The sequence below is a fragment of the Phacochoerus africanus genome, chromosome 4 (assembly GCF_016906955.1).
Source record: "Phacochoerus africanus isolate WHEZ1 chromosome 4, ROS_Pafr_v1, whole genome shotgun sequence".
Classification (NCBI taxonomy): domain Eukaryota; kingdom Metazoa; phylum Chordata; class Mammalia; order Artiodactyla; family Suidae; genus Phacochoerus; species Phacochoerus africanus.
The window spans coordinates 76,857,884-76,885,544 of record NC_062547.1 but is presented as its reverse complement, the minus strand read 5'-3'; the positions used below and the strand labels follow the sequence as shown (position 1 = coordinate 76,885,544).

Genomic DNA, 27,661 nt, shown 5'->3' with positions numbered 1-27,661 from the left:
TTGAGGGTTCCATCCCTGGCCTTGTTCGGTGGGTTAAGGATCCGGTGTTGCCATGAGCTGTGGTGTAGGTTGCAGACGCGGCTCGGATCCAGCATTGCTGTGATTCTGGCGTAGGCTGGTGGCTGCAGCTCCGATTCAACCCCTAGCCTGGGAACCTCCATATGCTGCGGGAGTGGCCCAAGAAATAGCAAAAAAAAAAAAAAAGAAAGAAAGAAAGAAAGAAAGAAAAAGAAATTTAGGAAGAGGGAGCCTCAAGAAGCCCAGGTTTATTAGACAGAGAAGAACATGTAGAGCCCTCGTTCTTGGGGAAGACCTCTTCCTTGCTGAGTGACACTAAGCCCAGGCAGTCACTGCTTCTGCTCAGATGAGGGTGGCTGCCCTGATACATCAGGAGGAACTTGGCCCCCACTGGACCCTGGCAGCCACTCCACGGGTGATGGCTGCCTCTCTGCAGGCGAGGGCTCTACCTCCATCGGCTGCTGGCTTGTGGATGATTCTCTTGCACTTGGTGGCAGAGTTTCCACTGGAGCAGCAATGGTCGAGTTGGAACCTGGCACGGTCCCCTCCTTGGAGGGCCCGAGCTCCTTTTGCCAGATGTATGGCCAGTTCTTCCAGGACAGTTTTGGGATCTTCCAGAGGGATGGAATCTCCTGCAGTGGTGCTGCCTGGATCTTCAAAGACAGCTGGCTCGAAGGCAGTGACTGGCTTTCATAAAATGTCACCTGGCTCTCCTTAGATGACAGTGACCTCTCCTTGGTTGGTGGCAGACCCTCAGGCAACTTCTCCTGCAAAGACCCAGACTGTTGGTTCAAGGAGAGGGCTGAGCTTTTGGTGGGAGGGTTCTGGTTTTCCTGATAAGGAGCCGACTGCCCATCCACAGTCAAGAATGAGCTCGCCTGGGAGGCAGGCTGCATCTCCTCGGAGGACACCTTCCCCCGGTACTGGTGCCGCTTCCTTCCCAGGAACGACATTTTCCTGGAGGACCAGAGGGATTCCTTAATGTTGGAGGACAGCTCATCAGGTGGGGTTGTGTGATCAGACAGCATGTCACTGTTGACCCCTGGTGACCTCCGCAGAATTGTGCCCTGTGTGATGAGGTCCGCATAGCCCTCCCGGTGGGAGAAGGCATAGCTGGAACGACGGGTCCTTGACTCCCGGTGTAAGTAGGGCATGGGCTCCACCACAAAGACCTCTTCACTTGGCGTCTTCCCCTCCTCCTCTTCCTTCTCCTACAGAGCAAAGAGGGGATCAGAAGTCATCTGGCTCCCAAGCCGTGTCGATTGTTTCCTGATCACCTGTTCTCCAAGGGGGACCATTCAGAGTCCTTGGCCACCATCGATTGGCCAGAGTCTTTCTTACTCAATTGCCCCAAATAGAGTCCTCCCTGGGACCTGACTTTGGACCAGCCAACCAGAGTCCTTCCCTGGAACTTAACTCTGGGTCAGCCCCCCTAGGCACATTGGGCACCCTCTGCCGGCAAAGCCAGAAGAGGTGAGCCTGGGGCAGCCAGGTGTCAAGCCTATGTGGCTGAAGGTGGCAGGTTTGTGGCCCTGTCTTAGTCCACCATTCCAGTCAACTCTGGAGCCCATTCCAGCTGCAATCCATCCATCTAGGTTTTGGTTGCATGAGCCAGTAAGTCTCCGCCCCCAACTTTTTTCATTGTGGTAAAATATGCATAACATAAAATGTACCATTTTAACCATTTTTTTTATAGATTTTTTTTTTGTCTTTTTGTCATTTTAGGGCCGCACCTGTGGCGTATGGAAGTTCCCAGGCTAGGGGTCTAAGTGGAGCTGTAGCCGCTGGCCACAGCCACAGCAACACCAGATCCGAACTAAATCTTCAACCTACACAACAGCTCATGGTAACTCCGGATCCTTAACCCACTGAGTGAGGCCAGGGATCGACCAGAAACCTCATGGTCCCTAGTCAGATTCGTTTCTGATGTGCCATGACAGGAACTCCTCCTTTCTTCTAAAGACTAATATTCCAGGAGTTCCCGTCGTGGCGCAGTGGTTAACGAATCCGACTAGGAACCATGAGGTTGCGGGTTCGGTCCCTGCCCTTGCTCAGTGGGTTCACGATCCGGCGTTGCCGTGAGCTGTGGTGTAGGTTGCAGACGCAGCTCGGATCCTGCGTTGCTGTGGCTCTGGCGTAGGCTGGAGACTACAGCTCTGATTGGACCCCTAGCTTGGGAACCTCCATATGCCGCGGGAGCGGCCCAAGAAATAGCAACAACAACAACAACAACAATAACAACAACAACAAAAGACAAAAAAAAAAAAAAGACTAATATTCCACTGTATGTATATATCATACTGTTTACCCATCATCAACTGATGAACATTCGGGTTACTTCGAAGTTTCCCCTTTTGCCTACACCATTTCCAAGTCATTTCTGTCACCTCAACCCTCAAGCCCTAGTTACTTCATGCCGGGAGACCAGGCCACGTCAGCACTGGCCTTTTTCGTGCTCCCGCTGCTTCCACCCCCAGAAAGTGCAGCTTCCCCTTAGGGACCCTGAGGCCTGTCATTGAGCCCCCCTGGGGGTACTGGGTGTGTGTTTGGGTCTCTATCCTCTGAACCCCCAACCCTGTGTCTCTTTGGAGTCCCTGCTCCCAGCAGAGGCTCTGGCTGCCAGGGTTCCCCCTCCCAACCCCCCACACTGCACCTTGAGTGGTGGCCTCTTGAGGGCTTGGTAAATGACACGGAAGGCCAGCACAGGCAGGGTGTTCAATGACACATTCAGCAGGATCACCAGCAGGATGGGGGGTTGGGACAGCACATTGAGGTCAGCGTCTAGAGACAAGGAAGGGTCACAGCTGGCCTGGGGTAGAGCCTCCCCAGAGCCTGCCTGGTGCCCCACCCCCACCCCATCTGCTTCCCCTCCTCCCCACCCCCTCTGCTTCCCCTCCCTTCACTTTTGTGCAAATTCTCAAAAGAGGTTGACACTCCCTGCACACACACAACTCCCCCCACCTGCATGGCCAAGGAGAGCGAGGTTCAGAGAGGGGCAGAGAGGGTGTTCCAACCGGGTCCCCCCACCCTAGTGGCCCAACCCTACCAGGGGCTCACACAGAAATGGGAAGGTCTTGGGGGAGATTTTGAAGAGCCAGCTGCTCTGGGTGAGGCAGGTCATGACCACATAGAAGCAGAGGCTGAAGAAAATGGCCAGTATGGACAGGACCGTCCAGTACTTGATGATGAGGATGACCTGAAAAGGGAGAGGGCATTAAGGAAGGGGGGCTGAAGCCCGGGATGGAGCTCCATGGGGAGGGTAGGAGCCCAGCACTGGGAATCTGTGAAGGGACGAGTCACTGAGCAGGGAGACCTCAGTGGCCCTCTGAGGCCCCTGGGGGTGGGCAGAAGGGCAGCCACGCCTACCTCCATGGTAATGGACAGCAGGCCTGACAAGGCCACCACCACCGCGAAAGACTGGTAGTCACTGAAGCTGACAGGCCCGGCTGAGTCATGGCTGATCCACAGAGTCAGGAAGAAATTGACCAGGGAGGTGGCCATGCCATGGCCAATGGCTTGGAGGAAGACCCAGTAGTTGAAGAGCTCATCCTTCTGGCCTACAATGTACAGCTCAGGCAGCTCCAGGCTCTGCTCGGCACTCACGTCCTGGCAGGTTGGGGGGTGGAGAGGCTGGCTCTTGGGACCAGTGGGGACATCCTCTACCCTACCCTAATCCCCCAGAAGAAGGTGGGGCAGAGACAGGAGCATCTACAGGGAGGGAGGAGCTGCTCACCTGCTCGAAGAGCCCAATGTAGAGAACCGGGAGGGTGGTGTACAGCAGGTTGAAGAGGGCCAGGAACCAGCCTTCATACAGAGGCTGGGGGTGGGGGGTGTGGAGATGGGGAGAGGAGAGGGAGAACGCAGTGAACCTTCAGAGCTAAATGGCCAGAAACAAAATCAAATCTGTACCCAAGGAGTCCCACCCAAGCTAGGTCGGCACCTGGAGTGGATTCCAGGTGAGTTAGAAAGTCAAGTTGCAGTCAAGGCTGGGATAAAGATCAGGGCTGAATTAAGTGATCAGGACTGGAAGATAAAAGGCAAAGAGAAAAGGCATGGTCTAATTCTCTTTGTGTGTGTGTGGGGGGGGGGGGCATTGGTGCACCCACAGCATGCAGATTTCCCGGGGCAGGGATGGAGCCTGTGCCACAGCTGCAACCTGAGCCACAGCAGTGACAATACCAGATCCTTAACACACTGAGACACCAGGAATTCCCTCTAATTCTTTTACAGCAGCATCTTTGATTCTGTTTTAAGTGGGTGATCTCAATAAATAGTTACAGGAGGGCAAATGACTACAGAGTGTGTTTTTAGAGAATTTTCAATTTAGGAAATCACTGATGAAGAAGAGTTGGACAGGACCTCCCAGACAAACAGTACAACTCCCTTCCCAATGCGCGAATCCAGACCACTTAAAAGAATATCAGTTTCAGTTCCAAAAACCACTTTCTGTGCATTCTGGGATTGAGCAAATAGGAGTCAAAGTTTCTACCAGAATCAAGTTTCTCACTGTTGGAGATAAGAGTCACAAATGAGGACATGGAAAAGGCTAAGCTGAGACTTGTTCTGTGGGTCTGGAATCAGAGTTATCAGTGTGAACTCAGACACACAAAGATAGGTAGGTGGCTGGGTATAGATATAGATGTGTGTCTAAACATGGGTTAATGTGTGTGCATTTCCTAGCTCTGTCTGCTAAGAGGGTAATGGCATCCCAGTAGCAATAAGCACCCCCCAAACTTTGAGCTTGGTGTCTAATTACCATTCTCTAGTGAAGAGAAACGGGGCTCCTTATGGGAATGGCTCATTCCAGGCTTGGGGCAGGGAAAGGACAAAATGGGCCTGGAAGCTTGTGTAGCACCAGGAATTGAGGATGTGCTCAGAAAAGAGCAGGCACATGTCAAAGGGGCAAATCAGGGACAATCTGAGCAACAAAACATAGAATAAAATAAATACCCATGAGCCCATAGCAATCAGAATTGATAAGTGAATGAATAAGTTGGGGAGAAGGAGCAGTTCTTCCTATAGAAGAATACTAACTAACAAATGTAGAAAGACTGGACACCATCCCCTCTAAGATCAGGAACAAGACAAGGATGCCTGCTTTCACCGTGGCTATGCAGCACTACAATGGAAGTCCTAGCCAGAGCAATTAGGCAAGAAAAAGAAAGAAAAAGCATCCAAGTTGGACAGGAAGAGGTAAAACTATCTCTATTTGCAGAATCCCATATGCAGAAAATCCCAAAGGATTCACAGGAAAGCTACTAGTGCCAATAAACAAATCCAGCAAGGCTGAAGGGCACAGATAAACACACACACAAAATTGTGTTTCTACCAGCAATAAACAAGCTCAAAAGGGAATTAAGAAAACAATTCCGGAGTTCCCGTCGTGGCGCAGTGGTTAACGAATCCGACTAGGAACCATGAGGTTGCGGGTTCGGTCCCTGCCCTTGCTCAGTGGGTTCACGATCCGGCGTTGCCGTGAGCTGTGGTGTAGGTTGCAGACGCGGCTCGGATCCTGCGTTGCTGTGGCTCTGGCGTAGGCCGGTGGCTACAGCTCCGATTAGACCCCTAGCCTGGGAATCTCCATATGCCGCGGGAGCGGCCCAAGAAATAGCAACAACAGACAAAAAGACAAAAAAGACAAAAAAAAAAGAAAACAATTCCATTTATAGTAGCCTCTTTTTTTTTTTTTTTTCTTTTTTGGCCACCCCATGGCATATGGAGTTCCTGCTTCAGGGGTTAGATCCAAGCCACAGTTGTAACCTAAGCCGCAGCTGTGGTACTGCCGGATCCTTAACCTCCAGACTGGAGATCAAACCTGCATCTCAGTGCTCCCAAGAGGCCACCAATCCCATGGTGCCACAGTGGGAATGCCTATAGTAGCATTTTAAAGCATAAAATATCTAGAAATAAAAAGTAAAACAGAGCAGTTCCCATGTGACTCAGTGGTTAAGGATCCGGCATTGTCACTGTAGCAGCTTGGGTAGCTGCTGTGGCAAGGGTTTGATCTTTTTTTTTTTTTTTTTGTCTTTTTGCCATTTCTAGGGCCGCTTCTGCAGCATATGGAGGTTCCCAGGCTAGGGGTCTAATCGGAGCTGTTGCCGCCGGCCTACACCAGAGCCACAGCAACGTGGGATCCGAGCCACGTCTGCAACCTACACCACAGCTCATGGCAACACCGGATCCTTAACCCACTGAACAAGGCCAGGGATGGAACCCTCAACCTCATGGTTCCTAGTCGGATTTTTTAACCACTGAGCCATGACAGGAACTCCAAGAGTTTGATATTGACCCAGGAACTTCTGCATGCTGTGGGTGCAGCAAAAAAAAAAAGTAAAACAAATACATATTTGGGAAGGGTGCTGCCATAAAGCTTCCTCTCCAATACCTGGGTACTAGTGACAGGGAACTCCCTCCCTCTCGTGGCAGTCTATTCTCAGACAATTGCCTTATATACAGGTGACGCCACCGCCCGAGGAGTCCCCTGATATTCTGCAGAGCACATGTAGTAATCACCATGATATTGTCCAGAGTGTTGAAGCCAGGGGCCCACATTCTTATTCTCTGGGGTTCAAGCTCTCATTCTCTCTGCTTAAAGGATGTCCATTTGGAGCACCTGTCTGGCCATTGCCTCAAAGTTCAAATTTGCCAAATTTCCCTGAAAATGCTCAGCACAGAGCTGGCCATGAAACATTGCCTCCCTTTACCTGGAACCTATACCTCTATGAATGCAGCCAAATAAAAGACTGTGTTGCTCTGTGACTTCAGGCAAGCTGTGCCCCGTGTGGGACCAGAGTGGAAGCCTGCCTGCTGCCCCCAGAACAGCCCCAGAGGGAACCCCCTTCCAGCACACCTGGGCAGTGAAGCCACTGTAGAAGGAGAACCAGATCTGGACCATCATGCTGGCCAGTGTCTTGTAGACGAAGTAGCGCAGGAACTTGCAGACCCGCATGTAGGACCAACGTCCGTGCACCAGGAGCAGCCGCTGTAGGAAGCGGAACTGGGCCAGCACGTAGTCGCTGTTCTGCACCGCCTGCATGCCCTCCTGACCCGCCAGCCCCACGCCAATGTCCGCAGCTGCGGGGGTATATGCAGCCGGTTGGAGCCAGGCCCCCCCCAGTGCATTGCCCATCACCCACCTGCTGGTGGCCCACAGGCCTCCCCAACCCCTGGCCCGGGCCCTGCTCCCCATCACCCACTCTTGATCATGTTGATGTCGTTGGCACCATCCCCAATGGCCAGCGTCACCACGTTCTGGTATTTCTTGACAAGCGCCACAATCAAGGCCTTCTGCTTGGGTGTCACGCGGCAGCAGATGACCGCTTGGCACTGGGAGGCCAGTTCCACAAAGGCCCGCTCTCGCCGCTCCTCGGCACTCTCGCTGGTGGCGGAGTCCTTGTCTTCTGATGCCAACCCCGAGTTCCTCAGCTGGATCCCAAGAGTCCGCCACATCAGGGACAGGCGCCTGGCCTGCAGAAGCCTCTCCTCGCCAGGCTCCTGCCACTCTTCTGTGTCCAAGGTTGCCTTCTGGACTAGGGCCCGGGGCTCCTTGCGCAGGGACAGCAGCAGCTGGTCCTGGTCCGTGGGGATTGGAGGGACATCACCTGCTGCACCCCTTCCCTCCAGGACACCCCTGACGGGCCCTCCTTCCAGGCTGGGCCTGACCACGTCCCCACTTGCTCCGACACCACTGAGAACCATCTCGCGGTGAGGCACTTAAGGCCCTTTGCCTCTGCTTGTCCAACACGGCATCTGGGAGCCTTTTGGTGGGGGGCCCCCCAGCCCTGGCTCATGGCTCCTCCCACCCATTCCCATGTCCCAGGGCCCTGCCATCCGCCCTGAGCTGACACTGACCAGGAACTCCCCATTAATGACCAAGGCGATCTTGACCTGCGTTGGGAGCTGGTTCTTCCGGCGACCCTTCTTGCCACCCTGCAGGTTGTTGTTGTTCTCCCAGTAGGACTCCAGGATCCGCCTGTGGGGGCCCAGCGGGGGCTCAGCCCTGCCAGCCATACAGGCCTCCTGGCACCCAAACCCCGTGCTGCCTGGGTCTCCCCAATGCTGCTTGGGAGCCTGGCCAGGCAGAGGCTGAGGGCACTCTCTGCAGACCCTAGGGCCACACCTGGGCTGAGGATGCCCTGCCACCACCCTCAATCCCCCAACACGGGTTCATCCGCCAGACCCCCACATCTTACAGTATCTCCTTCTCTTCCAGAATGACCATGTTCTCTGAGAGCAGCTGGCAGGCAAAGCCGATGTTCACAGCTGTCTCTGCAAACCAGTCAGGCTTAGCCCCCAACAGCCTGTTGCCTGAGGGCCTCACCCACCCTGCCCATCACAGCAGCCCACCCCTTCCGCCCCTGGCCACTATGATTAGTTCAGAGTAGGCATGTGCCCAGGTCAGCCATGAGAGCCAGCCCTGAGACTGTGGTTGCAGCTCTGAGCATAAATGGGTTCCACTGGCCTGGCTGGGCTGCAGGCAGGAGGTGAGACTGGGGCCAGGGCCAAGGGATCATAAGGCACATCATACCTAGGGCCCCAAGGAAGTTCTAGAAGCCTACAAGAATGACTTAATTTCTTTAAAAAAAAAAAAAAAGAAAAGAACATAAAAATCCATCCTGGATATTTCTCTTTATGCCAGCACAGCTGTCAAACATCATTTGAAATATTTTGGGAATTCCTGTCGTGGCTCAGTGGTTAACGAATCCGGCTAAGAACCATGAGGTTGTGGATTCGATCCCTGGCCTTGCTCAGTAGGTTAAGGATCTGGCATTGCCGTGAGCTGTGGTGTAGGTTGCAGACGCGGCTCGGATCCCGCGTTGCTGTGGCTCTGGCGTAGGCTTGGCAGCTACAGCTCCGATTAGACCCCTAGCCTGGGAACCTCCATGTGCCATGGGTGTGGCCCTAGAAAAGACAAAAAAAAAAGACAAAAATATTTTGTGTGTATGTGCCTCCCACCTACGGAATTACTAAAGCAGCCCAGCTGGCGCCCATGCCCAGGGGGTGTCCCAGAGAGGCCTCAGGGGGTAAGAGAGTCAGGGCTCCAGGGTCTGAGACCTGAAGTTCCAGGCCAACTTGGCCACTAGGTAGGTGGGCCCCCGAAGCAGTTGCCCATGCTCTCAGAGCCCCGCTGGTCCATCTATCATGCAAAGGTGATGAGGGCCCCACCTCATGGTGCTGCCAGGGAGCCAAACACTCAGGAGGTGCTCAGCATAGCACTGGACACCCGAGGCTGGTGCCCAGGGACCCCGGCCTTTTCCATTGCTCCCAGTTCTCCCTTCTCAAGGACGAGGTGGATGGCAGGACTGAACGCAGACCAGGTGTACGGGTCCCACCCACCTCCCTTCTCTCCATGCTGGAGCGGACACCCTGGGACCCACCTTGCTTGTCCCCAGTGAGCACCCACACTTTGATGTTCCCCTGCTTGAGACATTTGATGGTTTCAGGGACACCATCCTGGAGCCTGTCCTCAATGGCTGTGGCTCCCAGCAGCTGGAGGGTGACGGATGGGGACAGACTGAGCAGGGACATGGCTCGCTGGCAGGGCTGAGGGTATGGAGTGGCAGGTGCGGGCACCCCTTCCCCCCCCCGGCTCCACCCACCTGGAGGTTCTGTTCCATCTCCTCATACACCTGGTGCAGGGCGTGGGCCCGATTCTGAAGCAGGATGCTGGCCTCCTGGTGCCTCTGGCGCCACTCTTCGTATGTGTCCTCGTTCACCTCCTTGTAGGCCAGGCACAGCGTCCGCAGGGTCTGCTCGGCAAAGGACTGGGGACCAGGCAGGTACCCCTTGTCACCACCTGCCTCCCAAGGCGCCCCTTGGCCCTTCTCCCTCTTCCTAGGCTCATCCAACATGCCCCCATCCATAGTCTGTCCTCCCCAGAGGGGGCTGGGCTCACGAGCCGTTGCTCCACACTGGCTTGGGCTTAGGCTCCCAGATGCCTGGCTTGGTTTTGCCTCCAGGCCTTGCACCTGCTGTTCCCCCTGCCAGGAACACTCCCGCCCCGAACCAACCCCACTATGATTTTCAATGGAAAAAGTTCTTTTTTTTTTTTCTTTTTTTGTATGCCCACAACATATGGAAGTTCCTGGGCCAGGGACTGAACCCAAGCCACAGCAGTGACCATGCCAGGTCCTCAACCCACTGAGCCACCAGGGAATTGCACTGTGGCAAATTCTAACTATTCCTCAAGGCCTTCAGTGAAGCCCTGGCAGACCATTCCCAGGCAGGGCTCCCCGAGACTTGGACCCCTCTCTCTGTCTCCTTTTTCAAGGGGCTGAGGCCTCTGGAAAGGGGGAAACGGGAAAGGTCCTGCGGGGCTTTGTCTGTGGCTCCAAAGGAGACCCAGAGCTCTCTCACCCCAGGGCTGCCCTGGGGGCCTTCCTTCCCTCCTACGGCCCGACTCAACTGTGCCCCAGGCTTTTTGCCACAACAAGGGGGTGGGGTGCAGGTGTCGTTTGAGATCCAGACTGGAGGTCTGCTTGAGGGCTGAGCTGGGACGTGACAGCAGCTCCCTGAGCATCAGGAGCTCCAGGCAGACCTTTGTTCCTCTCAAGCAGGGTCACCGGTCTGCTCACCGTGCCATCTCATGCCACTCCGGGGCTCTGGATCTCCTGAGTTCTGGGTCAGAAACCAGGCACCTGCCCCACTCCTCCTGTCCCCCCCTGGGGGTCCCAGAGGGTCAAGGCTGGGCCAGCACCATAGGATAGTCCCAGGTTAGGATCGGTATAGGAACAGCTCCCTGAAGGTGGGGAACCTATGGCTGAACCTTGAGAACCAAAGGATCCTGAGCAAAGAGTGGAGGAAGGCATCGGGCAGAGGGGTTTGCATGTGAAATGGTCCAGCAGAGCATGGAGGAGACTGCAAGCCAGAAATTGGGGTTCTGGAGGACCCCTGGGAGGAAGGAGAGACCAGGCTAGAGAGGACAGCAGGATACAGAAAGACAGCCTGAAAAGCTGGGACTAGGGGTTTGGGTTTCATCCGCAGAGAGGAAAGATTTGGGCTAGAAAGGCCTGAGTGTGTCTTAGAACCTAGGCCTGGCTGGGAGATGGAGGTAGCATCCAGGGCAAAAGCCCAGCCACAGGGGCTCCTGTGACTCAGAAAAAGACGTCCCTTCTGGGAAGGCGCAGCTTGGAATTTGCCTCCTTCTCAGCCGTGTGTGTGTGTGTGTGTGTGTGTGTGTGTGTGTGTGTGTGTGTTGGACAAAACAGTGCGCAAACTGACCAAATGTACATGGCCACCCTGGGTACCTGAGACCATTTCTCTGCCACTCTCCTTCCTCCTCTGTCCTTCTCCTCCTGCCCCTGTGCCCTTACCCTCCTATCCCTGTGCCCTCACTCCTGCTCATCTCCCTTCCCTTCTGAGAGGGACTCACGGCCAGGGCATCCTCTGTGGTCCACTCCATTGGGCCTTTCTTGTGCAAGCGCTCATAGATGACCGTGTCGGCACCTTTGGTGTAGAGGTAGATGGAGCCTTCGGGGGTGCGGACTGTGGAGGAACAGGCCTGGCTGCCCACAGGTGTTCCCCTTCCCACCTGCCCCCACCCTGGGGCTGTGGACACTCACCGAGCACTGACATCCGCTTGCGGATGCTGTTGAAGTCCATCATGGCCAGGACCTGGTATACCCGCTCCTCCCCCAGCTCCATCAAGGTGATGCTGTCCTGCGTGCGTGCCAGGAACACATAGCCGAAGTTCCGGGCTGCCGTGACCAGTGCCTCCTCGTCTGGGGAAGCTGCCTGATACAACAGCTGGTCTGGCCAGGAGTGGATAGGGAAGAGGGCAGGGGGCTGGGAACTTGCCCTCCATTGGGGACCGGCCATCCCTTTGCAGAAGGGCCCACTTCCATCTCCTTAACACAGGGAGGGAGGACACGGACATGGACACAGAAAGTGTCCCACAGGCATTTGCAGGATGACAGTCTCCAGGGCCAGTACAACACCTAAGCCCAATAAGGGAAGGTGGGTGGGTGGGTCCGGGTGGGTCCCAGTCTATGTGACCTTCTCCTCCCAGCAAGGAGTTTCACAGGGACCTGAGCACCCTCTAACCAGATGGGAGGTGCCCTGATTCTTGCTTGGGCAGGAGAGCATCTCGGGAGCCCAAGACCGGGGCACCCTCAGGGCTGGCTCACTGTTCTTCTCCTGCACCATCACGGTGTGGCAGATGGCCAGCACACGCCAGAACTCGCGCACTATCTGGTCCTTGTTGGCTTGCACGATGCGCAGGAGTTCTGCATCATGGAATAGCAGCTTCCCGTCGGCAAACTTGTTCCAGCGGTAGGGGTCCTCCTGGGGGTGGTGGGGGACAGGCCAGCCCTGGGTGGGTCATTGTCCATCCTCCACCATCCAGGGCTTCAGGGCAGGCATGGCTCACCTTGCGTGGGGTCTCTTCTTCCTCTGAACCTGGGAAAAGACCCTGCTTCAGGCCTCAGCTCCTAAGACCTGCTGGGGGTCCCACAGCCCCCCTCCCCAGGCCAGGCTTCCTGAAGCCATCAGACATAGCTGGACCAGCCAGGCCTGGGCTCTGGACCCAGCACCCCAAACAGCCAAAAGTCCCAGCCTCAGCTTTGCCTTCTGTATGGAAGAGAGAAAAGATGCTGCCATGTGTCCCCGGGAGGGCCCAGAATGGGGATCAGCCCTGTGGAACATGTTTGGTTTGATCTCCTCATGGTATCTGTTAAAAATTGGGACTTGGCCATCTGCTTTGAAAAATTAAGTGGTTTCCCATAAAAATATAGCTCCATGGAACATCTAGAAACATCAGCGGTCTGGCCTGGTGTTGGTGCCACTTGACAAAGGCCCCATTGCCCCCCATCCCCCCAAGACCCCGGCTGAGGGTCAGAGGCATCTACCAGAGGGCATGGGCCCAGGCCTGTGTCTTGTGCTGGTGACGACCACCACACCCAGCTATTGACGAGGGGGGGTCCTCTGTTGGCTCCTCACCTAAACCCCATCCACTACTTTTAAACTAGACCAGGGGTTGGCGAACTATGAACCACAGCACCAGTTTCTGTGTGGCCTGCAAAAACCAAGAATGCTGGTCACATTTCCAGAGTTGCGAGAAAACCAAAAGAGGAAAATTATCTTGTGATATGTGAAGATGCCATGAAATGCAATATTCGGAGTCCCTGTGAGCAGGACCTGCTTTCCCAGGACAAGGGCCAAACTCAGAGATGGGGGAGGCCTGAGCAGCCCAAAATACTTACTCCTGTGTCCTTTACAGAAATAGTATATTGAACCACACCCCCCTCCCCACCTCCCCACCCCTCGCCAAATGTGTTGAAGCCATTTGGCAATGGTTCTGGGGCACAAATCTGGGGGAAGGTTGCTGGAGGCAGCGGGGCAAGGGGGTCAGGGCGGGTCCCCACCGTAGATAACGCCATTGATGCAGCACTTCTTGAAGGTCATGATGTTCTGGGTGAGGGTGCCCGTCTTGTCAGAGAAAATGTACTCCACCTGGCCCAGCTGGTCGTTGAGGCTGGTGCTTCGCGCTTTAGCAGGAAAGTCCTGGGGCTCGTAATACATGTGCACGTCCCAGTTGATGAAGACGCTGTTCCCCAGGTAGATGAACTCGGCGCTGCCAAGGCAGACCACCTGGTGGTCACACCCCGGGTGGCAGGCACCTTCCCTCCCACGGCGGCGGTGGGCGGGGTGGATCTGGGGCAGTGGGCGGGGCGAGGAGGCGGGGCTCACATGATGAACATGGCCATGGGCACCATGACGCTGAGCAGGATGAGGAAGCCCCAAAAGATGAAGAAGGTATCCATGTCCTCGCTGCGGTCGTGCTTGGCAGACACGTAGTGGTGCGTGGCCTTGAACTCCTTCACCTTGAACCGGAAGCCCAATGTCAGGGCCGCGGAGATCGCTACCATGCTCAGAAATATCTGCTCAGAGGACCAGAGGGGGCACGGCGTGAGAGGCACCCGGGCGGCAGGCAGTTAAGACACCCCGGAACTCACCAACTGAGACACGTGCTCTCAGTGTGAGGGGACAGACACAGAGATGGGACGGCCCCCAACTCTGTCAGGTTGGGGCAGGAGGCCGAGGTTGGGGAGGGGTTGGCAGCCCCAGGAAGAGGGGTATTTGCAGGGATTTTGCTTGGCTTAGCGGCTGCTTTGTGTGTGTGTGTGCTTTTTTGGTTTCTTTTCATTTTTGGCCGACCCGCAGCATGTGGCATTCCCCGGCCAGGAATCAGATCTGAGCCTCAGTGATGACCTAAGCCACAGCTGCAGCAACGCTGGATTCTTAACCCACTGTGCAGGGCTGGGGATTGAACCTGCATCCTAGTGCTCCCCAAAACGCCACTGAGCCCTTTTTGCCATTTTTTTTTTTTAATAATAATGGCTGCACCTGCAGCATATGTAAGTTCCCAGGCTAGGAGTTGAATGGAAGATGCAGCTGCCGGCCTACACCACAGCCATGGCAATATCATATCTTTAACCCACCTAACAAGGCTGGGGATGGAACCTGAATACTTGGAGAGACAGCATTGGGTTCTTAACCTGCTGGGCCACAAGGGGAACTCTGCGGCTGCCATTTTTAAAATTACTCCTTCAGGAGTTCCCTTCTTGGCTCAGTGATTAAGGAACCCAACTAGTATCCATGAGGATGTAGGTTCAATCCCCGGCCTTGCTCAGTGGGCTAAGGATCCAGTGTTGCTGTGAACTGTGGTGTAGGTCACAGATTGGGCTGGGATCCGGCATTGCTGTGGCTGTGGCATAGGTCAGCAGCTACAGCTGTGATTTGACCCCTAGCCTGGGAACCTCAATATGCTGCAGGTGCAGCCGTAAAAAGACAAAAAGACAAAAAAAAAATCATTTAAAGTTACTGTTTCAAGGGAACGATATCGTGTCACTTATGATGGAACATGACAGAGGATAATGTGAGAAAAAGAATGTATATGTATTTGTGACTGGGTCACTTTGCTGTACAGTAGAAAACTGGCAGAACACTGTAAACCAACTATAATACAAAAAATAAAAATCATTAAAAATATAAACAAATTGGGAGTTCCCATAGTGGCGCAGTGGTTAACGAATCCGACTAGGAACCATGAGGTTGCGGGTTCGGTCCCTGCCCTTGCTCAGTGGGTTAATGATCCGACATTGCCATGAGCTGTGGTGTAGATTGCAGACACGGCTCAGATCTCACGTTGCTGTGGCTCTGGCGTAGGCCAGTGGCTACAGCTCTGATTCGACCCCTAGCCTGGGAACCTCCATATGCCGAGGGAGCGGCCCAAAGAAATAGCAAAAAGACAAAAAAAAAAATATATATATATATATATATACATATATATATAAACAAATTAAAATAAAATAAAATTACTATTTCAGTAACTTTTTTTTGGCCACATCTGCAGCATGAGGAAGATCCCAGGCCAGGGATTGAACCTGAGTCACAGCAGTGATCTGAGTTACAGAGCCACTAGGGAACGCCCCCCTGCCCCCAGAACTTTTTATAAAGATGAAGTTGATTAGGCATAAAGTTAAGGCTTGTTAAATGTTAACGGAGGAGAGGTGAGCATTTGATAATCTCCTGTGGGTTTGGCAAACGTCGGGATCGAATATTATTTTATAAAAACTTTTTTTTCTTTTTTTTTGTCTTTTTAGGGCTGCGGCCATGGCATATGTAGGTTCCCAGGCTAGGGATCGAATTGGAGCTGTAGCTGTTGGCCTATACCACAGCTATAGCAACACCAGATCTGAGCCACATCTGTGACCTACATCAACAGCTCGAGGCAACACTGGATCCTTAACCCACTGAGTGAGGCCAGGGATCGAAACTGCATCCTCATGGATGCTAGTCGGATTCGTTTCCGCTGAGGCACGACGGGAATTCCAAAAAAAGCTTTTTTTCAAATCATCATTTTAAGAAAAAGTTCTCTGGTCCACAGACCTACCATGGAGTCAGGCTGTATACTTTGCAGAGGAGGGAAGCTGAGACTACGAAATGATAGCCCAGGCTTCTGTCTGTGGTTGGGGCCCTTTCTCTCCCCTCCTCCATGTTCCCCCACCCAGGGAAGTGGCTCGGGGAAGCTCACCAGGACCACCAGTCTGTTCATCAGATGGTCCAGCTTGGTTCTCTTCAGATGGATCTTGCCACAGTTTTTCATGATCTTTGTGTCAAAACCTGCAGGGTTTCCATCCACCTAGCCATCAGTCCATGCAGGCATGCATTCATCCATCCATCCATCTGTCCATGCATTCATCCATTCATCTGTCCAAACACCCACCCATCCATCTGTCCATCCATCCATGCATCCATCCACCCACGCATTCATCCATCCATCTTTCCATGTATGCATCTGTCCATGCATTCATCCATCTGTCTGTCAATCCATCCATCCATCCACCCATCCATCCATCCATCCATGCATGCATTCATCCACCCACCCATCCATCTGTACATGTATCCATCCATACATACATCCACTCATCTGTCCATCCATCCATCCATCCATCCATCCATCCATCCACTCTTCCATCTACTCATCCATCCACCCTCTTCCCTTCCCCTATCACCCCCCATCTATCTATCCACTCGCCACTCGCCCCACCACCCATCCTTCCATCTACAAACAGCCTATTTTTTCCAGTCAAAACAAAGGCACTAGCTCAACACATCCATTTCATTTTGGAGAAACTATGCCAGGAGCCCCTTATCCTATGGCAGTAGACATGCAATAGCCCGGCCTGCCTGTGACTTTTTGCCAATGACATCAAGGCTCTCACCCACCCGCCCCCGACCTGGACAGTGCACACCCCGGGTCTGCAGGGTGGCCGTACCGGCGTAGATGACCATCCCATAGCAGGTGTCTGTGTTCCGGATCCTGCAGCCACGCAGGAGGATGTTGCCGCTATCCAGGGGATATTTCTTGCCCTCCCACTCCAGGCACCCCACGAAGTGGTGCATCCGGCTGTTGGGCTCCTCACACACCACTTTGCCTGTGGGAGACCTGGCCGTCAGGGAGCCAAGGGCACGGCTGGGCTTGGCCACACCCCTCCAATGTGCGGTGGGGGACATGGAATATTCGTCACTCTCCGGCCAGGGCCACCCTCACAGGTCCTGCACTGCCCCAAACCTTACCCACTGGCACCTCTACTGCCACCACACAGCCTCCTCCTGGATGCTCCAGACCTGGCCCTTTCCAGTCTCAGGGCCTGTGTGTGTTCTGTTCCCTATGGCAATGTTCACACCTCCTCAGGGAAGCCCTTCTTCATCCTCTATCCAGATCTGGTCCCTCCCCCGCTGGGCCCCTTCCTCCTAGTTAAAATCCTGGGAAGGCACATTGATTCTTGCAGTGGTATCATCAGTGTCTGTGAGGTTCAGGAGTCTCACCTGAGCTGGGGACCCAGGCCCAGCACCTGACACATAGGAAGTGCTCAGTAAATGAGGGAGGAAGGAAAGGACTCCCAGGTCCAGAATCCTAAACCACAGGGGACAAGAGCAGGGCATGGCACTGAGTTCCCCAGAAGGCAGCAGGGATGGGCCTGTCCACCAGCACCCTGAGACAGTGTTTTTTTTTTTGTTTTGTTTTGTTTTGTTTTGTTTTAACAAAACCAGCCCCAGGTGCAAAGGCTGGCCCAAGGCAGCATCTGGTGGGTGGCCTGGGACCCAGGAAGGGAGTGAGCTGGGGGGTGGCTACAGGGCCCTTGAAGGCCCCTTGCCTGACCTCCCTTCCTTCTCAAGGGCTGGAGCCCAAGTCTGTCCTCAATGTAGAAAGGAAAGCTGTCTGGGGAGGGGCAGGCAAAGGACGGAGGAGCCCATGGAGCAAGCCCTCGCCTCTCATCACTCCACTGAGCCTCAGTTTCCTCCTCTGGAAAAGGGTCATGCTTTGCAGGAAATGCCAGGGCAGCTGGAGCAGGTCAGGACCCAGAGAGCCGTCAGGGTAGGTGCGGCCACCCTCCACTTGAGTAAGACTTTTCCCCAGATTCATGAACAGACGTGCAACCAGTGGTTAGATGCTGGGGTTGGAAAAATTCTGGTCTGCTCCAGAACCAATTAGAGTAACTTGCCTTTGCAATACAACAAGGAGATAATAATTGTAATAGCGATAACAAAGTATCCCTGTGCCAGGCTCTGGCAAACAGGAACTGGATCCCTAGATGTGAACTTTTTTTTTTTTCTTTCTTTCTTCCTTCCTTCCTTCCTTCCTTTCTTTCTTTCTTTCTTTGTTGCTTTTTAGGGCCGTACCCACGGCATATGGAGGTTCCTAGGCTAGGGGTCAAATCAGAGTTACAGCTGCCAGCCTATGCCAGATCCACAGCAATGCAGGATCCAACCCGCATCTGTGACCTACACGACAGCTTGTGGCAACACTGGATCCTTAACCCACTGAGTAAGGCCAGAGATGGAACCCGCAACTTCATGGTTACTAGTCAGATTCATTTCCACTTCGCCACATCATGAACTCCTGAAATGTTTGTTTTTGGCCCTGTCCAAGGCATGCAAAAGTTCCTGGGCCAGGGATCGAACCCACACCACAGCAATGACAATGCTGAATCCTTAACTTGCTGTGCCACCAGGGAACTCATGAAATGTTTTACTTTCCTGGCGGAAAATAAGAAACTTGTAGGTGTAGGACAGTTGCCTGTCCCTGTGGGCTCTCCCACCGTGCAGATGAATTGCTCGCCAGTCCCCACAGACTGCCATTTCAAGTAAATAACCAAAAGCATTTGCTTTAAAGTGGTCACATGTTAAAAATAAAGTATAACATCAGGGAGTTCCCTGGTGGCTTAGCGATTAAGAATCGGCCATTGTCACTGTTGTGGTTTGGTTCACTGCTGCGGCACAAGTTTGATCCCTGGAGCAGGAACTTCCACAAGCTATGAACATAGCCAAAAAAAAAAAAAGTAACACCTGATAAAACACTGCAGCACCTTTTGTAATAACAGAAAATGCCTCCACTGCTCATGGATTTGAGGGATTGGATATAGGCCTAGAATAAGCCCATCTCTGAAAAGTCATCCCAACCCCAGTAGTCTGGGAAAAAAAGGAGAAAAAGAACAACGGATAGAGGGGGCTGGGAGATGCCACCCAACACCCTCACCACATCCCGTTACAGCCCCCAGCCCAGCAAGCTGGCAAACCTTTGCTCCCACTGCACGAGATGGGGGACACACGGGCACAGAGGGGTGGAGGAGTCTGTCAGCTCTCACCTTGGAAGGATGCCATCTTCCTTATGTTGGTCAGTTCATGGTGCGTGATTGTTGGGGCCTGCCTGAACTTCAAGTTGGTCTCCCTGAGGATGAGAAGGCCAAAGGTGAGGACAGACCGTGCCTGGGCAAGGTGTCCCCAGCCTCCTTCCAGAGTCACCCACACATTTTCCCTTAGCACCCACTGTGCTCCAGCTGCTGAGCAGGAAGCGGAGGCCCAGAGAGGGAGGGGGTCTTGCCTGAGGTCACACAGGGTGTTTCCCAAAGGGGTGAGGCAGACCCTAGGCCTTCTTGTTCTGAGGGTGGTGCCATGTGGCACACAGTGGGGCTTCCAGAAGTGGTGGTGCAAAGGTGAGTCCCTTCCCCTGGTTTCGTCTTAGTGCCCCTGCTGGCACTTCCATCCGTGCTCCCAGGGCAAAGAGCCACAATATCCAAGTGGGCAGGGTGGGCGGCCACCAGGTCCCCAAAGCCCTAGTGCCAACCCAGTCTCACCCGTCGATGTCAGCTGTCTCCACGTAGCACAAGCTGCTGGGCTCCGTGCTGGCCAGCAAGACTAAGTCAGCCTGGGGTAGGGGTGAGGTGGGAGGAGACGGAGTTGTGCATTGGGCTTGGGTGGGGTGGGGAGGAAGCTGTCCATAGGGCGTGCAGGGGGCAGCCCTGCCACCTGAGCACCCCAGCTCACCGGGACAATGCTGTCCTTGTGCAGGCAGACCAAATCTCCCACACACAGATTCTTCCATTTTCTCCACAGGAAGCTGCATGGGTGGGGGTGGCATGGATGAGGGGTGGCTCAGCCTGGGAAGCCCCAACCCCCCTCCCGCCTGCCCTAGAGGGCCTGGAAGAGGGGGTGCGGTGCAGACACCCTCTGGTGTTTTGCTTCCCACCTGCAGGTCCCTGTCTACCAGCCCTGGGGGCCAGCCCCTGAAGGATTCCCTGAGCCCCTCCTTCCCACCCTCCCTTGGCTCAACTCTCAGATCCACAAGGGTGAACAATGAATGTGGCTTCAGCTGCTGCCCCTTCATAGGCCCACTCCAGGCCTGGTAGACAGCAGGTGCCTAATAACGCTGGCCTTGGTCCCCCCCCAGGATGTTCAGGAGCATGGAGGATGCTGGATGATCTTCCAGGCACCCCTCTCAACAGTGTCCACCCCCGACTCTGCTGGCATCCCTACGCTCCTCCTCCCACCCCGATATGGACCCCACACCCACCGCGGCAGCCTCACCTCTTCCCCACCAGGATCTGGCATGGCCTATTGTTGATGGCCCTGTCGCTCCTGTGTCGCCCCTGGGCCAACAGGGGGTAAGTCAGAGCAATGCTGCTGCCCCGCACACTGCCCAGGTGCCCTGCTAGCGAGCCCACGCCCTGCTGCGTCCGTCCAGCCATCCTGCTGTCCGCCGCAGCAGGAGGGCACGTTCCGCCTCCTGCCTGCGTGGACACCAAAGCCAGGTGCTGTGGCTGGAGGGCCACTGGCACTTGTCCCTTGTGACCGCAAGGCAAAATGGGCCACACAGCCCACCAAGGCCACTGTGCCCACCTCCCATGGCTTGGCCCCCTCCCACCATACCCAGGGTCCCACCTGTACCCCCGCCCCTCCTCTCCCCCTCTAGGGCCCTGCTTACAATGTCATCCACCAGGTCTCGGGTGGCTCGGATGGTGAGGAGGCAGACCAACGGGGCGAAGAGAGTGAACCAGGGCAGCGTGGAGATCTCAGGGATGCCCTAACATGAAGAGTGGGTGACACCGGCCCATGCTCCCAGGTGCCTCCACACTGCCTCCCCGGCCCTCCCACCCAGCACACCCTGCCTCTCAACCTAGCATCCCCTGTCCCACCTGCTGACCACCTGGGCCCAAGGTCCGCTCCCCTCTGCCTGGACCTTCTCCCCACAATGCCTCTTCCCCTTCCACTCCTTCTCCTCCAGGAAGCCTTCCCAGTCCCAAGCTCCTTCCCTCCTCAGGGCCTTGGTGCTCACTGGTTCTCCTGCCTGTAACCCTCAGGGCTGAGCTCCAAGAGGCCCCGGACAAATCCAGGTGGGAGTCCCCATCCCCATCACTGGTTCCCACCACGTGATTCAATGACAGTCACCCTCACCAGTCCCTGAGGCACCTGAAGACAGGTATTCAAGTCACTAAGTCCCCAGTGCTCAGAATAGAACCTGCATACAGTAGGTGCTCCATAAATATTTATTGGATTGATAGATAAAAGCGAATGTCTCACTTTACTCAGTACAGGATAAGATTCTAGACGGGTGTTGGAGTGTTCTGGAAAATGTACATCCCACATAGGGCTCCACCCCTGCCCCACCCATCACCACCTATGATGGGCCTGATGCCAGGAAGTGACGTGGTGGGTCCCAATTCCCTGATCCTTCCTCCTTGTCCTCTAGGGTCAACTCAGCCTGGGGGCCAAAGGAGCCATAAGGCCTTCTCAGACCTGGAGGAGCTACCCACAGACCCTTATCATTCAACATATAACTGCGCCAGGCCCTGGGCCAGGCAGTGGGGACCCAGCTATGAGGGTGTCCCAGTGTGTGGGAAGCCAGACACTGTCCCAACAACCACACAGACGCACATGCAGTGGAACCACCCTGGGTCTACAGAGCCACATGGGAAGGATGGGAAGGGAGGGCTTCCCTGGAGGAAGTGACTTGAACAGGTGGAAGGAGTGGGCACAGGTGCTGACACCTGGAGCTGCCCCCACCTGCCCTACCTGGAGGACGATGATGAGAAGGAAGTAGAGGTTGGACACGCGGTGGAACTGCTCATACAGGTTCAAGGGCAGGAAGGAGAAGACGTTGTACTTAGCCGTGTGGATGGCATTCCTCTGGAACAAGAGCCAGCGTCGGGGCACTGGCCAGGCAGGGACCCCCCTGCCCACCCGGCCTTGTCCACACTGGGTGCAGATTCAGTGAGCCGAGCTGTGACCCCAGGGCTTCCCAAAGTGAGACCCATGCAGGGGTTTCAGGTGGAGCCTGCTGGACACACTGCCCTGCGAAGGTTACATATTAACTGATTTCGGGCAGAAGAGACACGTGAAGCTCCAGCCCCGGACCAGTGATTCAGTGAGGACGGTGTCGAGGCCGGCGCGCGGGGCCTGCCCACCTTGTACTTCTTCCTCCACCAGCACAGGAAGGCCTTCTGCTTGAACTGCCTGTTGTAGGCCTTGTTGTTGGCCTGCACCTCCCAGGTGAACGCTGGAGCGGGAGACAACAAACACGGGCTAACAACACCCTGGAGGAGGATAATGGGCCCTCAGGGGATCTGGCCGTAAACAGAGGGAAGGTCCACACTGCCCCTGCACACAGCAGGCGCTCCACTCACGGCACCCAAGTGGATCCGAGGGGACCCTGAGCCAACCCTGGGCCCTGGGAGACCCATTCACTCCCATTCCTTCTCTAGAGGCATACACTGAGGCCTGAGGACAGCAAGGCAGCTGAGGCTCCACGCCCAGCCCAGAGAGTTCTGGTTCACAGCCCCTGCATCCTGAGTCCACCTTTCAGTCATGGGGTTTTGAATCATCGGGAGTCCAACGAAAATGCCACGCTGTGCCTCCCACATCCCCACTTCAGCTACTACACTTTCTAATGTCACTTGGCTTGGTCCACCCTTCCCCTCCCGCACCACCCCCATCTCTACACTGGGCCCCAACAGGCACCTGAGTTCTTGTCCTCCTCAAGTTCTTCTCGGTACACGAGACTGCCCATGCTGGTGGGGCTGTCGGGGAGAGGGGCCTGAGGTCACATAAGCGGCCCAGCCCTGACTGGACAGTGCCCATCATTCCACCCTTTTTGAACTGTTGCATCCATCTGCTGTCCTCTCCCCAGCCAGTCGCTGGCTGTGTGTCCTTCCCTATTACAGTTGGCCACTGCTTCCCACTCCCACGGCTCCGCAGGACCAGGCCCCCACAGCTTCTCCTGGGATGACAGCACCCGTGCCCTCCCCGGCTGCTGCCCCTCCTGCCCCAACCCCAACACAGAGCACAATGCCCAACCTGGCCAGGTGCTCGGTCAATGTTTGCTGATGGACTAAACGGGGTCCCCGGGTTCTCCATCATATCCTGAAGCATGTATACGAGAGCCAATGTGCTCTGAAAGGTCTGAGAATGGTCTCAGAGCAGCCAAGCGTGATGGAGAAGACAAGGGGACACCAGACTTCCACAGAGCCTGGGAGTTTCCCATCAGTTAGTTCCTGGTAACCCCTAGTCCCTCCAAGCCACCCCCAGCACTCGGCAGCTCCTTCTTCTCCATGACCCAGCCCCGCTGTTCCCTCGGCCAGGAGCACCCCACCCGCCGACCTGGCCAGAGCCTCCTCACCCTTCTGCTCTCAGCTCATACTTCCCGGACCGCCCAGGCTTGTTCTGGCACCTCCTCTGGGCTCCCCCTCTGCCTGCAGTGTCCCCCATCCCAGTTCTGATCACCCTCACTCCTCTGCTTCTTCCCCTGTCTGGGCTGCCTGCTGAAATTGGAACCTCTAGGTCAGGGACTGCTGGCGTCTGAGTCACTGGTGTCCCGGGGGGGCATGGAGGGAGGGCCTGGCTCAGGGCCAGCTCTCATGCTCCTGGAAGCCCAAGCAAGGCCCTCGCCCATTCACCAGATGAGGAAAAGTAAGGTTCAGGGTGAGTGAGGCTCAGTCAGTGGGGCCCAGAGACAGGGGGAACCCGGCCGGTAACAGAAGGTGTTGGAGGGATGCTGATGGCCAGAATACACTCAAAGTTTATCTGGGGCAGGAACACCCCCCTCCCCCGCTGCCCCCGGGCTTGCTTCCTCCTCACTCGCACTCTCAAGCTCACCAGAACGCCCACCAACCCCCGCCCCGGAAATCCGAGCATTGCCGTAGCGAAGCAGCGCAGGGTTCGATGACCAGTCCACCCCCCTACGCCCCGAGGCCTCCCTGGACTGGGCGATCCGGGTCCACAGGACACTGGGCGCTCGGGAGCCTGTCCGGACCCCGCCGAGCGCGAACCTCTAGGAGGCGCCTCCTCCGCCGCGGCTACGACCTGTAGCCCTCAGGCTGGGCGGAGTCCAGAGAGGGTGCGCAGGCGTCCGGGGACGCACAGCTGCAGGAGGGCCGCCGTTCACCTGCGCGGGCCGGGGCGGACGGGGCCGGGCTGCCTGGGGCGGTCCACGGGCGTCCAAGGCGACCGATGTGGTGGAGCTGTTAGCCCAGTTCCAACGGGCCTGAAACGGGCGGCGCGGGCTTGCGCGGGGTGGGGCGGGGCCTAGGGGCGGGGCCGGGTAGGTGAGGGCGGGGCCATGGCTTGTGGGCCAGAATAGAGGCGGGGCGGGGCTAGGGGGCGGAACCTGCAGAAAGCGTGGCCCGGGGCGAGGTCAGGGCCTAAGGCAGGGCCGAGCAAGGCCTCCTAGCCCAACGGGGTCAGACGTGGGCAGGGCCGAGGGGCGAGGCGGGGCAGAAGGCGGGGCTGAGCGTGACCTCGAGGAACCTGGCCCGAGGGAGAGAGGCCAGGGGTCGGGGAGGGGCAGAATACCGGGGTAAGCGGAGACTTGCAGGATGGGGCGGGGCCCCAGGGAGCCTTGACCAGGTTGCGCCGGACCTTGCAGAGAAGGTGGGCGGGGCCCTGGCAGAGGCAGAGGAGGGTCTCTGGAGTGATGGCAGCCTATTGGTGGGCCAAGATGGGGGGGCTTGCAGAGAACAAGGGGTGTCAGGGCAGGGGCGGGCTGAGGCTGAGGCTGAGGCGGGTCAATGGAGAGGATCCTTCACAGCCGGGTAGCATGGAGGGGGTCTTAATCTAGGCTTCGGTTATTAAGGGCCTGGTCATTTAGGAGCAAAACCTTGTAAAGCGCTGGGTGGGGTGGATTGGACCCTGCTGAGGCTGGGCGGGGCAGGTGTGGGGTAGGGGCGGAGAAAGGACTCATTGGTAATCGCTGGTACAAGTGGATAGATCCTGAGTTGCCTGCCTGGATTCTCATTCATTCATCCTGGTCCAGTTCAGGGAGCATCTCCTATGCGCAGGTGCAGTGTTGGGGGCCAGGCTGGGGGAGGCTCTTAGAGCCCAGGAAAGAGCCCATAAGGTCCTGGTCTGGTGTGTGCCCACCCAGGGTGGGCTGGGCTCTGGGGGCCTTCCTGAAGGTACCAGAGGGGTGGGAGCCAGCAATGAGGGTAGGGCAGCGTTCAGGCCAGAGTGGGGGACTTGAGCCAGGGCAGGAGGTTGTGTGGGAGGCTCTAAGGAAAGTAGTGTCCACCTAGGAGGGGCAAACTCGGGGGGACAAGAGAGATGATTAAGCTCTGTTTTTCATAGTCTTTTAGGAACCCTCTGAAGGACAGAACTAGAAAGGTATTGGACAGGGAGTTCCTGTCATGGCTCAGCGGTCACGAACCCTACTAGGATCCACAAGGATGCAGGTTGGATCCGTGGCCTCGATTGGTGGGTTAGGGATCCTATGTTGGCTGTGAGCTGTGGTGAAGGTTGCAGACTTTCAGATCTTATCTTAGCCGATGTGGCTGCAGCTCCGACTCCACCCCTAGCCTGGGAACTTCCATACCCCTCAGGTTCGGCCTAAAAGTAAGAAAAAAGAAGAGAAAGAAAGAAAGAGACAGAGAGAGGGAGAGAGAAAGAAAAGAAAGAAAAAAGAAAGAAAGAAAGAAAGAAAGAGAGAGAGAGAGAGAGAGAGAGGGAGAAAGAGAGAAAGAAAGGGAGAAAGAGAAAGGTAGGTAGGTAGGTACTGGGCACTTCCACCACCCTTCCCTGCCCCCCAGCCTTGGGCTGGGTCCTTCCCTCTGGCCCAGCCTTGACCCAACAGACCTTTATGCCTGTCTGACTGCCCAGTCCTCCTGCCTGCCTGGAGTGGGAGCATCATCCAAGCTGATGTTGAGTGAATGATACGGGTGAATGATGTGGGTGGTGACAGCACACAGGAGCTGACCTCCCATCATAGCAGCAGCCTCTCACTCCCATTTCTTGGGGAGCCCTGGGGTGCCCTTCTTCATTTCACTCATTCTGCCAGCCCTACCCAGCAGTTACTGAGAAAGACTCTGGGGGAGGGGCTTGGACAAACTGCTCTAACAGCCTCTTGAAGAGACAAGTTTCCCCTGGGATGGTGACAGAGAAGGGAAAACATGGGTTTGCAAAGGCTCTTCTGCCTCCAAGAGCCAGCAGGTTTGACATGCTAAAATCTCGCATACCCCCACCATGGGGAGCAGGACAGACACTACATAAACATGGCTTCTGGGATGCTTCTTGCATCTTTTATTTAGAAAACCACTACTTATTTACAGAAGAGGTGGGGGAAGGTCAACTGGTCACAAGAACAGCCCCAAAGGGACAAGACTGTGGCAGAGGTCTGACTCCACCAAGAACATTCTCTCAAGGCTCCTATGGATGCAAAATGTTGCCCACCATTGAGCCTTCTGCCACCGCAATGTCTCCCTAATGAAGTGCCCTGAAGGACTTGGGATGGAGAAAAACAGTATACTGACCCTAGATAGTTGAAGTACCCATCTAAGGAATAATTTTTCTTTCTTTCTTATTTGCTTTTTAGGGCTGCACCTGCAGCATATGGAAGTTCCCAGGCTAGGAATCGGAGTTACAGCTATTGGCCTATGCCACAGCCAAAGCAATGCCAGATCCAAGACGCATCTGCAGCCTATACCACAGCTCACGGCGACACAGGATCCTTAACCCATTGAGTGAGATCAGGGATCGGACCCACATCCTCATGGATACTAGTCGAGTTCCTTACTGCTGAGCCACAACAGGAACTGTAATAATTTCAATGAGCCCATCTTCCCATGCAGAGAAAAGCACGACCACCATTAACTGGAGATGCCTGTTTTTTTGTGATTAGCAGTAATCTTTCCATGTTTTGACTACATGGTTTTTGGTTTTGGCTTTTTTCCCAGCAAAAATCTCTATATATCTAAGCTCCTCCCTTAGCCTCTATGGAACAGTTCCTCTGAGTTGAGGGGCTATCTCTCCAGCCACAGTCCTCAGCGAGTTCCTAGAATAAAACATAACTCACAACTTCTTAGGTCAAGGCTTTATTTACTTTTCAGTTGACACCCCCAGGACCCCCAGTGGTCCTCCTATGCAGCCCTGGCCTGTGAGGCACTACCATGTCCTCAGCCAGGAACCTGTCCTCTTGGCCTTTAGCAGAAACCCAAATGACTTCTGCTGAAGCAGTGGAGTGGCAGGGGGCCTCCTCCAGGCAGCCTCCTTCCAGCACCTTTGTGTTCCTGCCTTGGGGCCTGGGGTGCCCCAGCATCTTCCAGTCCATTAGGCTCTTCTGGCTTCACTTTTTGCTTCACACAAGTGGCCACCCTTCCCTTCCCAAGTTAGCTTCTCAGATGTGCAACGTACAGCAGCTGTCTGAGTCTCCCACCCTTCAGCCCTTGGCAGCAGCCCCCACCTCACGGGTGGCAACTCCATCCACAGGACCTGGCTGCTGGCTCTATTGTCAGCACCTTGAGGGAGCCAGAGCACACAGCCCTGGGTCTGCTCTAGGACACTAGCCCTGGGACAGGGGCTACTTGGGTACTGGGCT

At 55.4% G+C, this 27,661-nt stretch overlaps 1 protein-coding gene across 1 annotated transcript; it reads right to left on the bottom strand.

The window, feature by feature from the left end:
• Window positions 1-267: 267 nt before the first annotated feature.
• Window positions 268-23,771, bottom strand: ATP8B3 (ATPase phospholipid transporting 8B3). Its single transcript, XM_047777669.1, is given in 28 exon segments — window positions 268-1,229; window positions 2,672-2,799; window positions 3,076-3,214; window positions 3,385-3,624; window positions 3,752-3,835; window positions 6,869-7,092; window positions 7,215-7,590; window positions 7,870-7,990; window positions 8,211-8,286; window positions 9,396-9,507; window positions 9,618-9,782; window positions 11,390-11,502; window positions 11,580-11,774; window positions 12,138-12,300; window positions 13,348-13,588; window positions 13,705-13,895; window positions 16,052-16,140; window positions 16,797-16,955; window positions 19,170-19,252; window positions 19,659-19,729; window positions 19,849-19,921; window positions 20,389-20,450; window positions 20,786-20,884; window positions 21,874-21,987; window positions 22,266-22,357; window positions 22,819-22,877; window positions 23,477-23,618; window positions 23,650-23,771. Coding segments are annotated over 28 exon segments (4,593 nt in total). The 5' UTR covers window positions 23,750-23,771; the 3' UTR covers window positions 268-347.
• Between the last annotated feature and the right edge of the window lie 3,890 nt (window positions 23,772-27,661).